This window comes from Lynx canadensis, chromosome B4 (assembly GCF_007474595.2).
Source record: "Lynx canadensis isolate LIC74 chromosome B4, mLynCan4.pri.v2, whole genome shotgun sequence".
In the NCBI taxonomy this organism is placed as follows: Eukaryota; Metazoa; Chordata; class Mammalia; order Carnivora; family Felidae; genus Lynx; species Lynx canadensis.
In genome coordinates this window covers 66953056-66966689 of record NC_044309.1, presented here as the reverse complement: position 1 = coordinate 66966689, position 13634 = coordinate 66953056, and the positions used below count along the sequence as shown (strand labels likewise).

At 36.1% G+C, this 13634-nt stretch overlaps 1 protein-coding gene across 1 annotated transcript in view; it reads left to right on the top strand.

Moving 5' to 3' along the window:
- The window catches only part of SLC2A13 (solute carrier family 2 member 13), a 377212-nt gene that overhangs the window by 238726 nt on the left and 124852 nt on the right, over positions 1–13634 (top strand). The window contains exons 5-6 of the mRNA XM_030322194.1: positions 3485–3648; positions 11159–11279. Of these exons, the coding sequence (XP_030178054.1) occupies positions 3485–3648; positions 11159–11279 (285 nt within the window). The remainder of the gene's footprint in view (positions 1–3484; positions 3649–11158; positions 11280–13634) is intronic.

Here is a 13634-nt window from a genome sequence, read left to right as displayed (position 1 = left end):
CATCATTTTACCTTAAACCCAGAGATTATCCTGGGTTATCAGAGCTGCCCCAGTTTATTCACAAAGGTCCTTAAATATAGAAGAGGACATCAGAGTGAAGTGATATGAGAGGCACTTGACCATTTTTGCTGGTTTTGAGATTGAGGAGGGGACCCCAGGAGACTACAAACATGGAGACTTCTAAAGCCTGGGAAAGACAAAGAAACCTGTTTTCCCTTGAGCTTCCAAAAAAGAATGCCTCCTGACACCCAGTGAAACTCACATCAGATTTCTGACCTACAGAACTGTTAGATAATACATTGCTGTTCATTAAAGCTACTAACCTTGTAGTTTCTTGTTATGCCAACAGTAAGAACTAATACATTTACCTATGTTCCAAGAAAGGAAGAACGAAGATGAAACTTGAGGTACTTCCATCCAGAAAAAGATCTAGTGTGTGCTGAAGTTACAGTGCTTGTTGACAAGGAGATAAAAGGCCATCCATGAATTTCAGCACCCTGCTGTCACAGCAATCTACAGGTGCCTGTTCCTGGTGTAATGACCTAAAATACACTTCAAAACAATATACCTTTGTTTCATTCAGCCTCCAGTCTGCCTACTTGGCTGTCATTGGAGTGAGCTTTCCATAGAACAGATCTAATTGTGTTATTTCTCTTTAAAGCCCACTTTATGATTTTCCATTGTCTAGAGAAAAAAAACCCACACATGTGGGCTGGCAGTCAAGGCCCTGCAACAATAGACTCTTCTGTAGCCTATGTCATACTTCTCTTTCTTGTGTACCTTGTGTTAGCCAAGGTAAGGTAACGACGTTCTGTGAGTCCAGCAATGTGCTTTGCACTTTTCTTTTTTGTACATTTCGTTTCCTCTACCACCAGTGTCCTCCCAGATGTTCACACCTGCTGGCAGTCCCCTATGAATTCCCTGAGACTCAACTCAAACATTAAATTCCCTGGAAAATCAAAGAACATACCACATCAAATAAAATTGTTTGGTCTATCCTTTATGCCACATTGTGACTAAAATTTTTTGTGATATTAAATTTATTTCAATTTCATTCTGTTTCATTCTGTGAGTTTCTTGAAGGTAGCAAGTGGGTCTCAATAATATATTTGTGGGATTTTAGTAACTCATAGTAGCTTATACAGTAGATACTCATAAATATTAAAAGAACAAATGATAATGTTTCCTGACCTGGCCAATCTACCACAAGATTCCATTTTAAAGGGAGGTTTCTGATTCCCAGGCCACTATTTGGTTACATTCTGCCTCTAAAAGTTAAGTATTGTAAAAGAAATTTTCTTACATACCTAGGGAACATTTTCATTGTAAGTAAAATTTTGACGCTGACCAGTTTATTTTGTTTGATGCCATTTCCCTTTTTAACACTTGGAATTTCATGGATTTTATTGTATCAAAATGAAAACATCAAAATAATCTGTGTTCTTTTCATGGGTCTGTTTGCAAGAATTATTTTGTGTGATGTATTTGTTTTTATTTTTTAAATATCAAGACGACGACTCTGAAATGTAATAGAATAGCATAGCAAGTATCAAATTCTTTGACTTTAAATACTTGAATTTTCTCTCAGTGCTTCTATTTTCTGCCTTTCTAGATTTGTTATTGATGTTAATTTCTCAGCGGTTTTACATAGGTCTGACCTTGCTGCACAAGTCTTTACGAAAATGAGAATGTATATGGTAGAACTTGGAAACTGTGAAACAGTATTCAGATGGAATGAGTTATTTTCATAACTTTTATTATCACTTTACACTGTGACTGCAAAATGTTCACAATTTTCATGATGATGGAAGTAATTCCACTGGGAATATCTCTTTTTTACAACTGCTGTCAGAACTCAAAATCTTAAAATGGTTGGCATAATTTTTAGTGTGATCAGCAAACACATCCTTCATGTTGCATAATAACTTATAAGTTCGGTTTACTACTTTTAAAAAGGAAAATTTTTATTAAGATGAATGAGTCTGCATTGTTAATGTTTTACATAAGAATATGATCATTAACTTGAGAAAATAGTAGAAGGAAACCATTGATAAATCATTGAAACATAAATGTATTTAAAACAGATTGTATTTTTGAAATACTATGAAACTGTTGATAAATATCTGGAAACTGTAGGTTGTAATTGTAGAAATATCTAGCTTGGATACCCACTATCTGGTTTGGGTAAAGATTTGAATTCTGTCACTTTTCATAGGTGATTCACCAGGAATATTTTGCTTCCTTTGTTTTAAGGATAGCTTTTTTTATTTTTTTTTAAATGTTTTTATTTATTTTTGAGACAGAGAGAGACAGAGCATGAGCAGGGGAGGGGCAGAGAGAGGCGAAGACACAGAATCTGAAGCAGGCTCCAGGCTCTGGGCTGTCAGCACAGAGCCCAACGCAGGGCTCGAACTCACAGACCGTGAGATCGTGACCTGAGCCGAAGTCGGACACGTAACCAACTGAGCCACCCAGGCTCCCCTTTAGGATAGCTTTAAAGTAATCTTCTGATTTAACTACTGATACTTTCATCAGAAAAGGAATATAAAAAACCTGACTTCTTTAAATGTACCAGAGGTATCTCCTATTGTGCATTATGGCTTATTAGAGCTAGTCTCCAGTAAATTCATTTAGAATAAAATTAGTCTATAGAGCCTAATCATGTAGATCGTGCTAGAGACTTCCCTCACCAAAGATTATACCTTTCTAGAAACCACAAAACCATTCTCATGTATGTCATGTCAGTGTCTCATCTCCTTACAAAATGCCAAATAAATTGACACATTCTTCTTGTGTCTTTAAGGATATTCCTCTACCAGATTTCTGCCATTACATCACACTTTACGTATTACATGCAACAAGTCTATCCTTTTTAAGTACATAAGTTTATAATGTATGATGACTTCTAATTCATTCCATGGACTTGGAGTTATCCTTGATTAGCATTTTAGTCATAATGAAACTACCAGTTGCCACTGCCCCTAGTTTTGGAGTATATTTCACTTTTAAAGCCTTCAACTCTCTCTGTCCTTTTTTTAAATTTTTTTAAATTTATTTTGAGAGAGAGAGAGTGCATGCATGCATACCTGGATGTGTGCAAGCAGGGGAGGGGCAGAAGGAGAGGGAGAGAGAGAAGACTCCATACTCAGCTCTGAGCCTGATGCAGGGCTCGATCCCATGACCATGAAATCATAACGAGCCAAAATCAAGAGTCAGACACTTAACTGACTAAGCCACCCAGGTGTCCCACCCTCTGTCCTCTTGCTTGAGTATCTTTTCTTGATTATACAAAGTTCAAGATAAATTTATCTTAGCAGAATATCTGTCCTATGATCCTTTAAACACTTTGCATGGATTCCCATGTTAACTTGATGGTATTACTATAGCTCTTAATGGTCTTTTTTAGATCTACTATATTTTTCTATGTGAATAATTGTTTCTTTGAATAACTATCAGCAACAATTGTTTTATTCTTTCCTCACAGGTACTACAGTGCAACCATTCTGCAGATGTCTGGTGTTGAAGATGATAGACTTGCGATATGGCTGGCTTCAGTTACAGCCTTCACAAATTTCATTTTCACGCTCGTGGGAGTCTGGCTTGTTGAGAAAGTGGGCCGCAGGAAGCTTACCTTTGGGAGCTTAGCAGGTAGGTGACTGGATGAAGAATTCAATTACAAACTTTTCTCTAATGATGGCAAGCTCACCTTCCAAAATACAATACCAATGCTACTTATGATCTTGTTCTCGTAGCCAAATGATAGAGTTTTTTACACAAAAAGTTTTTTTTTTTTTTTAAAGAACTTAATGTTATGATATGTAACTAGAATGTGACTAGAAACTTGAATTGTAAGAACAATTTGAGTCTACAGGGGTAACATTCTGCTGCTGTTATTTTTGAGTTCTGTCAAAGGTACAAAAGTGAAAAGAGTAATTGTGCTTTTTTGTTCTTCTTTGAACAATTTGATATTCATAAACTCCCTTTTAAACATGTTTTATTTTTAAGTTTGGTATAATATGGAAGTAAATTTGGAGGTTTTTTTTTTTTTTTCAAGGATCCTTCAGCAATATAGTGTTAGAACCATATAATTTCTTCACAAAGCAGGGGCAGACTTTTTGTGTTTGAATCAGGCTCAAATTCTAAGGTAAATTCTGGTTGGTTAAGTGTGTTTTCTGTAACACCTAAGTAAGACAAAGCCTTTCTCATTTCAAGTATCTTTTGTCTTTGAATTCTGTACATTTCATTATTTATTTCTTTGTTAACACAAAGCCTGTTTCATTTGACAGGATGAGACCCATCTTTGCCAATGTCTTTTCTTGTTGCATCATATACTTTTCTTATTTTTTTCATACATACAGATTGCTAATTATCAATTATCTGTCCTCCAGTAACTCCTTTATAAGTTTATTAGAGTAAGAAAAGATTTTTTCATTAAAATGTGAAGTTTCCAGGCCAGCATGAGCTAACTTCTATTTTAACCAAATTATACCTTTAAACACTGATCTAATAGCACTGCTTCAGGCACTCATCCCAGATTTTAATGAGAAAATACATTCTGAGCTGCAACCTCAGCTATTAGGAACTTGTAGTCTCTGCCATCCCTGCCTCCAGAAGGAAGAGTGGAATGCTTCTACCCTCTGTTCTTGCCTAACCAGTGGGAGGACTTGAGTCTGTCATGTAAGTTGAACTGAGGGGAAGGTGAACAAAAATGGTCTGATTAAGAGGCAAAGGTAATCACAACAGCCCAGGTACACAGGGAAGCAGAAGGGCAAGTGAGGAAAGGTGAAGGACAAGGAGGCTAAAAACCATCCATTCATAAACTTGTCAAACACTTATGTATTCATAAACACATAAACCAGAAATGTTTAGTCTGGAAAAAAGACTAAAGGGAGACCTAAGAGATATGTTATTCTTTTTTTTTTTTTTTTTAATGTTTGTTTACTTTTGAGAGAGAGAGAGGGACAGAGTGTGAGCAGGGGAGGGGCAGAGAGAGAGGGAGACACAGAATCTGAAGCAGGCTCCAGGCTCTGAGCTGTCAGCAACAGAGCCCAACACAGGGCTCGAACCCACGAACCATGCGATCGTGACTTGAGCCAAAGTTGGCCGCTCAACTGACTGAGCCACCCAGGTGCCCTGAGAGGAATCTTATTTTTGCAGATGATAGATGTTATAAGGGCATAATTTTTATTTGATATGAGAAAAATATTCTTTTTTTTTTTTAATTTTTTTTTCAACATTTATTTATTTTTGGGACAGAGAGAGACAGAGCATGAACGGGGGAGGGGCAGAGAGAGAGGGAGACACAGAATCGGAAACAGGCTCCAGGCTCTGAGCCATCCGCCCAGAGCCCGACGCGGGGCTCGAACTCACGGACCGCGAGATCGTGACCTGGCTGAAGTCGGACGCTTAACCGACTGTGCCACCCAGGCGCCCCGAGAAAAATATTCTTAATAGAGCTTTCCAATAATGAATTTGGCTGCCTCATTAGGATGGTAAACTCTGAACAGAAGGATAGATGACCGTCAGATAGTGATGTGCTAAAAATAAATTCCTACAGTTGATTAGAAATTGGGTTTGCTGACTTCTGAGGTTCAGATCAAACCTAAGAAGAGGTAAAAGCTACTTTAAACATTTTTAAATAGATACCTACCCTTCCTTTTCAGCAAGGCCTCCATTAACTGCTACTTCAAGAGGTCTATTTTTTAAATAGAATTTCTGATTAAATTTGGCTTTTGAGATCTGGGGAAAACTGCTGGTTTTGAGATCAGGGAAAAACATTTTTTCTGGTAGCCTTGGTCCCTTTATTTCTTGTATTCCAATGAGACATTTTCTCATCAGTTGAGGTTTTTCAGGCTTTGTAGATCTAAAGCCATTCTGCTTAGGTTGGAATTTTATGACTTTGGGCAAGTTTCCGTTTTCTCATAGGTAAAATGCAATTAATTATAGTCCCTACTTCATAGGGTTTTAATCAGAACTGAACACATTTATACACGTATGGCATTTGAAACTCTTCTTGACACAGTAAGGTGCCTAGCACATCTTAGCTATCACAACATTATTATTGACAGAGTGATTCTTTGTTGTTTTAACCATAATGTGAAACCAATATGCATCGTCAGAATCCAGGAGCTTTCCTGAAGCCTTCTAGCTGATGTCATGTTTCACCTCTCAGTGTAGGTACTCTGCTCCAAGGATTTCCAGAGCCCATCCCTGGCTATTAAGAGGAAGTATTAAGACCATTAACTGGGGGGACAATACCAAGAGATTTCAAGTACTGGTTTTTATGAGCAACCCATAGGCACTTTTCTTTCCTGCCTTGATTTCTTTTCAGCCAAAACCACCAACACCCCAGCTCTGCACATTACTAAAACCATGCACTGATTGATCTGGCATGAAAGAGATATTACATCAAGCAAACACCTGATTTCCTTGTTATGTTGCCAATTAAAGTGATGATGTAGATATTACAGTGGATTAGGAGGTAAAAGACCTAGTTTTTATTTTTTTTAAGTTTATTTATTTCAAGAGAGAGAGAGCAAAAGAGAGCAAGAAAATGCCAGCAAGAGAGGGGCCGAGAGAGAGAATCACAAGTAGCCTCCACTCTGTCAGCACAGAGCCCAAACAGGGCTCAAACTCATGCGCCATGAGATCATGACCTGAGCCGGAGTCAAGAGTAGGATGCTTACCCGATGATTGAGCCACCCAGGTGTCCCAGAATGCCTAGTTTCTTGTCATAGGTCTCCCCTTTTACCTGTACATATACATGTAAATAGGACTGTTTCATGCAGTTCTGGTTTTTAACTGATTTAATAAATAGGTCCCAGTAGAACCTAATGACAAATGGAAGTTTACACATTCAGAAGAAAACTTGCTGTTTCACAGCCTTGCTAGTGGATTAGTATTACTCCAGTGTGACCCTTCCAGTAGATGCTCATTTCACTTCCTGAGACCAATTGATTCTTATATACTTATTTCAGTGTTTTTGATATATACTTACAGTTATAAGTTATATACTTATTTAAATGTTTTATTTTCATTTTTGTGTAGGTATAAATATTCTTATAGTGCTAACTATTAGAATACTGTTTTATTTAAAATTTTCTAAAATTAGCCTAGAATTTTTAAATCTTTGATTTGATTTTGTCCCCTGTCTTGCATTTTTATATGATCTATTTTTCTAAGTTTGCTTATTTTGAGAAAGAGAGAGCAGGGGAGGGGCAGAGAGAGACGGACAGAGAGAGAATCCCAAGTAGGCTTCACGCTGTCAGCACAGAGCCCAAAGCTATTGAGATCATGACCTGAGCCAAAAGCAAGAGTCAGATGCTTAACTGACTGAGCTACCCAGGTACCCCTGATTTATTTTATCATATTGGGTTAAAAATAGTGGGAAAAGTTAAATCAAAATAATTTTTAAATAGGCACTCATTCATTAAAAATTACAACAAATAAACTATGGATATCTAGACCTGGACAAAAGAACTCTTTATACAAAGAAATATAAAATATAGAGTCCATGAGTAATTTTAAATGGAGGACATTTTATGGTATTCTTACCTTAGAGCTTGGTCAGAGAAGTAGTCTTTCTTGTAAATACTACAGATTTAAAGACAACCTCTTGATTCTTTTAATAAAAGGTCTATATCTATGTAGCTTTACTGTAGTTAATCAGAAAACCAGAAACACTGTTATTTTTCCCCAAGGATCTTGCTAGTAGAATATTTCTGAAAACATCACTCAGAGGCTGTCTCCATCAAAATTATCAGACGTACTTATTTTGAAATATGCATTCATGGACCTTATCCCAGATTTATTAAATTAGGATCTCTGAAGACAGGGTCTGGAGCATGTACTTTATTTTTTTTAATATAATTTATTGTCAAATTGGCTTACATATAACACCCAGTGCTCATCCCAACAAGTGCCCTCCTCAATGCTTATCACCCATTTCCGCCTCTCCCTCACCCCCATCAACCCTCAGTTTGTTCTCTGTATTCAAGAGTCTATTATGGTTTGCCTCCCCTGGAGCATGTACTTTAAACAGGTTCCCCAGGGGCACCTGGGTGGCTCAGATGGTTAAGCATCTAACTCTTGGCTTCGGCTCAGGTCATGATCTCATGTTTTGTGAGATCAAGGCCCATGTTAGTCTCTGTGCTGACAGCACTGAGCCTGTTTGTAATTCTCTCTCTTGCTCTTTTTCTCTGACCCTCCCCTGCTTGTAATCTCTCTTTCTCTCAAAATAAATAAATAAATAAATAAATAAACAAACAAACAAACAAACAAACAAACAAACACAGGTTCCCCAGGAGATACCTGTGTACACAAAGTGTGCTTTATTAGAGTCATGGGAAGGGGAATTACTATTTTTCTAAGTATTTATTAATTATCCAGCCTTGCATCAGGTAGTTAATGTAACTTATAACATCTGATATTTTTGAGCATGTTATTTATCCAACACACTTCACTTTCTGTGAAGAACATCTTTATTAGGAAAATTATATCAGAATCGCAAAATTTCACAGTATACTTAGTTAAGAGAAACTCTTCTTTTAAAATATAAAGAATATGCCCAATGTGCACAGAACACTGGAGAATATCTAAGGCCTTCCTTAATTGGACTTAAATCTGGGTTGGAGTGATGATTCATCAGGCAATAACTATAATTTGAATACTGGCAAGTGGCTGATAAGATATCTGTAAGTTATTAAATGAAAGGAAATAGATAATTCAAGTAGTTTTAAGCCTTAAAGGTATATGAATGAATATATGACAGGAATAGGTGATCGTTTTAAAATTTATTCCATAAATGAAGTCGTTTAAGATACCATTTCCTTCCCTTAAGGAGGTTATCATCTTGAAAGTTTATTTTACAAGTCATATATGTGATATATCAATGATATATGTGATATATCACATATATGTATAAAATAATTTATGCCCAAACATATGTGATGCCAATAATCTGGAGATCTATTTAAAACTCAAATGTTTGATCCCCATTTTCTGAAGACTGATTCAGAGGTTTATGTACATCCCAAGCATTTGCTTCCGATAAGAAATCAGGACTGAGAAACACTGCTATATGTAATAAAGAATGGAAAGGTATAATATTGATTTTAAAAAATATTGTCATCCAAAATGCATTAAGATAAAATTAAATTTGCACTTAAGAAGGGTTAAACCTTCAGCTCTTTAGGAATTTTGTGTATCTAGAATGGTCCATTCACCATATTTTGCAGGTAAGTTGGACCTTTTCAGGCATAGATACAAGAGATATGTTGTACATATTGCAGAACTCTTGACTCAAATATGTACCATATTAACCCTGTGACCTCATAGATAGTCTGAAGATTTTGTTTTCTTCAAAAATACTCAATATTGCAAAAGTCTGTGGCACTATGGTCCCTTCATTCAACCAATACTTGTAGGGATCTGCGGTGTGCTAGGCATTAGAGTTGGAAGTACGTGAGTCTGTGGTAGGTACACCATCTTAGAGTTTACATTTCATTTGTAAATTATTTGATTATTTGATAAACACAATGAAAGAAAAGTATCCTGTTTCCTTACAATGTTAAAGTATCGAAGTTTCCAGGTTGAAAAAAACACTTAAGGACCTAGGTTCTTTGAAAGAGAAATTTACAGTAAAATTCATGGTTTGTCTTATTTGAAGAGAGAGGGATGATTTTCATAATAGACCCAGTATATCTCCTCTCTTTCCAAAAGACCTCTTTTCATTTTCCTAGTTCAGGGCTCTTATAGTCTTTTCAGAAAAGAAACTCCTGAAACTATTCCTAGTTCTGAGTTTAAGCCAACAAGGGGAAAACAAACTATGATTTTAGGTTCATGGCATTTTTTGGCCCAATATGGCAAAATGGACTTCCTATCACCCCTTCAGGCCTCCCCTTCCTTCAACTTTTTTCTACAGTTTTGAGTGTGTGTTGCTGCTGCTTCTTATGACATAGTATTACCAAATACATGGTATAGCATTACCAAAATCTTTCAAGTTGAGTATGGTATTTAAAATTCACTGCAGTTCTGCAAGGTTAAGTATTTTCAGTAAGCCCCATTTTATAGAAGACAAAATTGATCTTGGGCCTTGCCCAAGATCACAAGTCAAGAAACGACAGAGCTGGAAATTAACCACAGATTTAATTTGACCCATCCCCTGTATCTTAAACACATACACCCCAGCCATTATATACTCCCATTGCATTCCACAGTGCTCCCTAACGTTCTTCTTTTATCCATTCGTTTAATAGGATTTGGGGTCATATCTTAAATTATCTCCCAGTTTAATCAGTAAAAACTTTACTACTATGTAAATACTCTCCCTAAATTCCATATTTTAAACTCATTGTGCCACTCCAATTAATTGTCCAAATTACTGCAATCATATTTTCTTTCTTCTTCCTTTTTGTGACTCTTTTTTGTTTATCCTCACAGTGACTAGAACAATAGTCAAATATGAAAACTTTGTTTCTTACTGTCAGGATGTCTCTAAGGGTCTCCAAAGTGAGCCTTTTAAGTGATGCACTTAATCACTCTTTCTACAACTTAAAATCAAAGATTCTACTTCCAAATACCAACAGGAAAGACAAATTAATGCATGTGATATATCATCTCTGGAACCTTAAAGTCATGAAAAAAGAAAGCTCCTCTTCCTTGAAAAGAAATGTTCTTTCAGCTGCTTTTGAATTGTTCAGCATGTTTTTACTTTACTGATTTGGGGTCTTACATGAGAGAATGCCATTAGAACAATTTTCTTGGCAATGAAAGCAACATGTGGTGCGAATCTATTGCCTTTCATTTTTCTGACATCTTGGGCACGTAGTAATGCTGGTCGTGTTAATTGATTTTGAGACTGTCAAAAATCCAATGTTTTCTGGCTTTTGGTTATTTAAGAAAATTATCACCAGTCTACTGCTTGGCTAGCAAATATATTTGCTTTGAATTTCACTGTTTTCTTGTTTCACAGTGAATGTGCTAGTGAGTTTTTCTGATAATCTGTATATTTACTAGGAACATTTTTTTAAATACTCCAATGAAGATAAAGGTGTTTTTTCAGAGATATGTCTTGGAAAACCCAGTCTGGTTTGAAATAATGTTGCCAACTATTCTCTGATGTAAAACTTGTTTTTTTTTTTTTTGTTTTTTTTTAAAGGTACCACTGTGGCACTCATTATTCTTGCCTTGGGATTTCTGCTATCAGCCCAGGTTTCCCCACACATCACGTTTAAACCAGTAGCTCCATCAGGACAGAACACTACTTGCACAAGATACAGGTGAGTTTTCAGAAGGTCCCTTAACCTAACTCTAGTACCTTCTAGTACCTTTTTGTTTACTTTTAACATTTCTACAATTTGAGAGATAAGTAGAAGTTTGCATACAGAGGAAGGTAAGGGTGGGAAAGGTGACAGGGAGGGACCACCAGAAGGAGGAATAGCATTTGCAAAGACACGAGGGTAAAATGGTTAAGGAAAAAGGGAGTTTGACACAATGTTGATGATGTTTTTCTGGAAATTAAAAGTTGGGATTGTTATGCAATCTAAGCAGAAATACTGTGAAACCATTTTAGATTATATACGACTCAGTGGCATCTACATTCCAGGTAAAATAAATAACTTTAGTGAGCAATTAAACTCTTCTATGATATACATGTCTGATATAGTAGATTATAATCTGCATATTCTAACAGTCTTCACAGAGTTCCACAGGTATCCCCTCATTCATGTAAGCAGAAAAGGAAGTTTTCTTTCACTGCTGGGGTTCTTCTAGAGCATTAGAAAGTAGAAAGAGATGGTGGAAGAAAGTGAAATATATTCTGATGGCCAACTGCAGATGTAGGGGCTCCAATGTTAAGTCTAATGATAGACACACTGTGTGATTAGAAGTTGGAGAGATGGATGGATAGACAAGTGGACTGAAGAATGAACAAATTAATTAGAGATTGAGCAGAACAATTATCTAGCAGCAGAGTTTCAAAGTTTATAACTTCATTTTAGTGGTTGAAAAGGCTAGCAGCCCCTTTAAAATATATGGCTAGAACAAGACCTAGCTTTAAAAACAAAATATGATATTCCATCAGCCTCAATTAGATGGACACAGTCAATAGGTGAATGGTTTGTTAATTTATTAACTTTTAGTCAGATACTCCTGTATGAAATTAAAACATTACATGGATATACTGAATTCCACTTGGGATCCACTTGCAAGTTCTTATTGAGCAGGTATTATATTTATGGTGGAATTCTCATTAGAATAATGAGGAAGCTATATATTGCTATGCCTTCCTGGTCAAAAATTCTGATACTCACTTTCCTTTAGAGATAAATGGTTATACTCCTTCTTTCTCTTACTAATAAGGTTACTTATTCATTGGCTTACTGATTTTTTTAGTAGTCTTTATCTTGTTCTAAAGAAGACTTAAAGATAAAAGAAGTTAACTTTAGAATAGACCATTCCTAGATGTAGTGATGTTTACTTTCTTTGGACATCCCACATCAACTGCTAGATGATAGAGCCATTACCAGAATTCTGCGTGCTCTACTTTTTTTCTTTTTTCTTTTATGTTTATTTTATTTTTGAGAGAGAGGGCAAGCGAGCGGGGGAGGGGCAGAGAGGGAGACACAGAATCCAAAGCAGGCTCCAGGCTCTCAGCTGACAGCACAGAGCCCACTGTGGGGCTCAAACTCAGGAGCCAGGAGATCATGACCTGAGCCAAAGTTGGCAACTGACTGATCCACCCAGGTGCCCCTTCTTTTGTTTTTCTTGATGGATATTTTAAGTAAAATGTTTTCAGCAGTTACTTCTGACAAATTATTTAAAAAATCACTGTTGTTTGAGCAACAACTCTAGTATGATATCTGATTTAGATGGAGTAATTTAGATTCAGAGTAAGACTGATAACATGCATGGTCAAATCATCTAAAGATAGAAAGTCAGCCTGGAGTATGAGAAAAGTTTTATGAGCTTCTGATACACAAAAAGAATAAATAACTTTTGAATGATTTTCATAATAAATTGGTTTTCTTGACATCAACTTTTAAAGTTTAAATAAAAATACTTATTACCCTAATATAGTTTGCATAGAAGTTTATGGTTATCAACCTATTAATCCTTCTGTTCCTTCTAAGTTGTCATCTACCTAATATCTCAACACCAAGGTATAATGGAGTAGGAGAAGTGATTCAGCCTACTTTTATTCTCATCACAAAAATGGGCAGCAGTTTTTAAAGCGGAACCAAATTTTTGATGTCCTTTGGGAGTTGGTAAATGTGAAAAACGGTTATATATTTTGTGCCTTCTTTCAGGGTAACATATTAGCCTTTGTGGGTATTTGACAGTGTGTATATATAGTCTGAGTGATTTTATAAAATAGGCCTGCATTCCCCTTACTTATTTTATTCTGTTATCCTTACTGATTTTGTTCCTGTTTTTGTTAAGACTATGTATACATTTTCCCATTTAAGATAAACATGAAAGTCATGTTTGTAATACAGTACCATAGGATGAGTAAGGTTTAGGCTGTAAATGTAGGTGCTGTGCTTTTCCCATGGAATTGAGCAAATAAGACAGATTTAAAAGGGAAATTGATTTAATATCTATATTAAAAATATTGTATACTATTGATGGAAGTG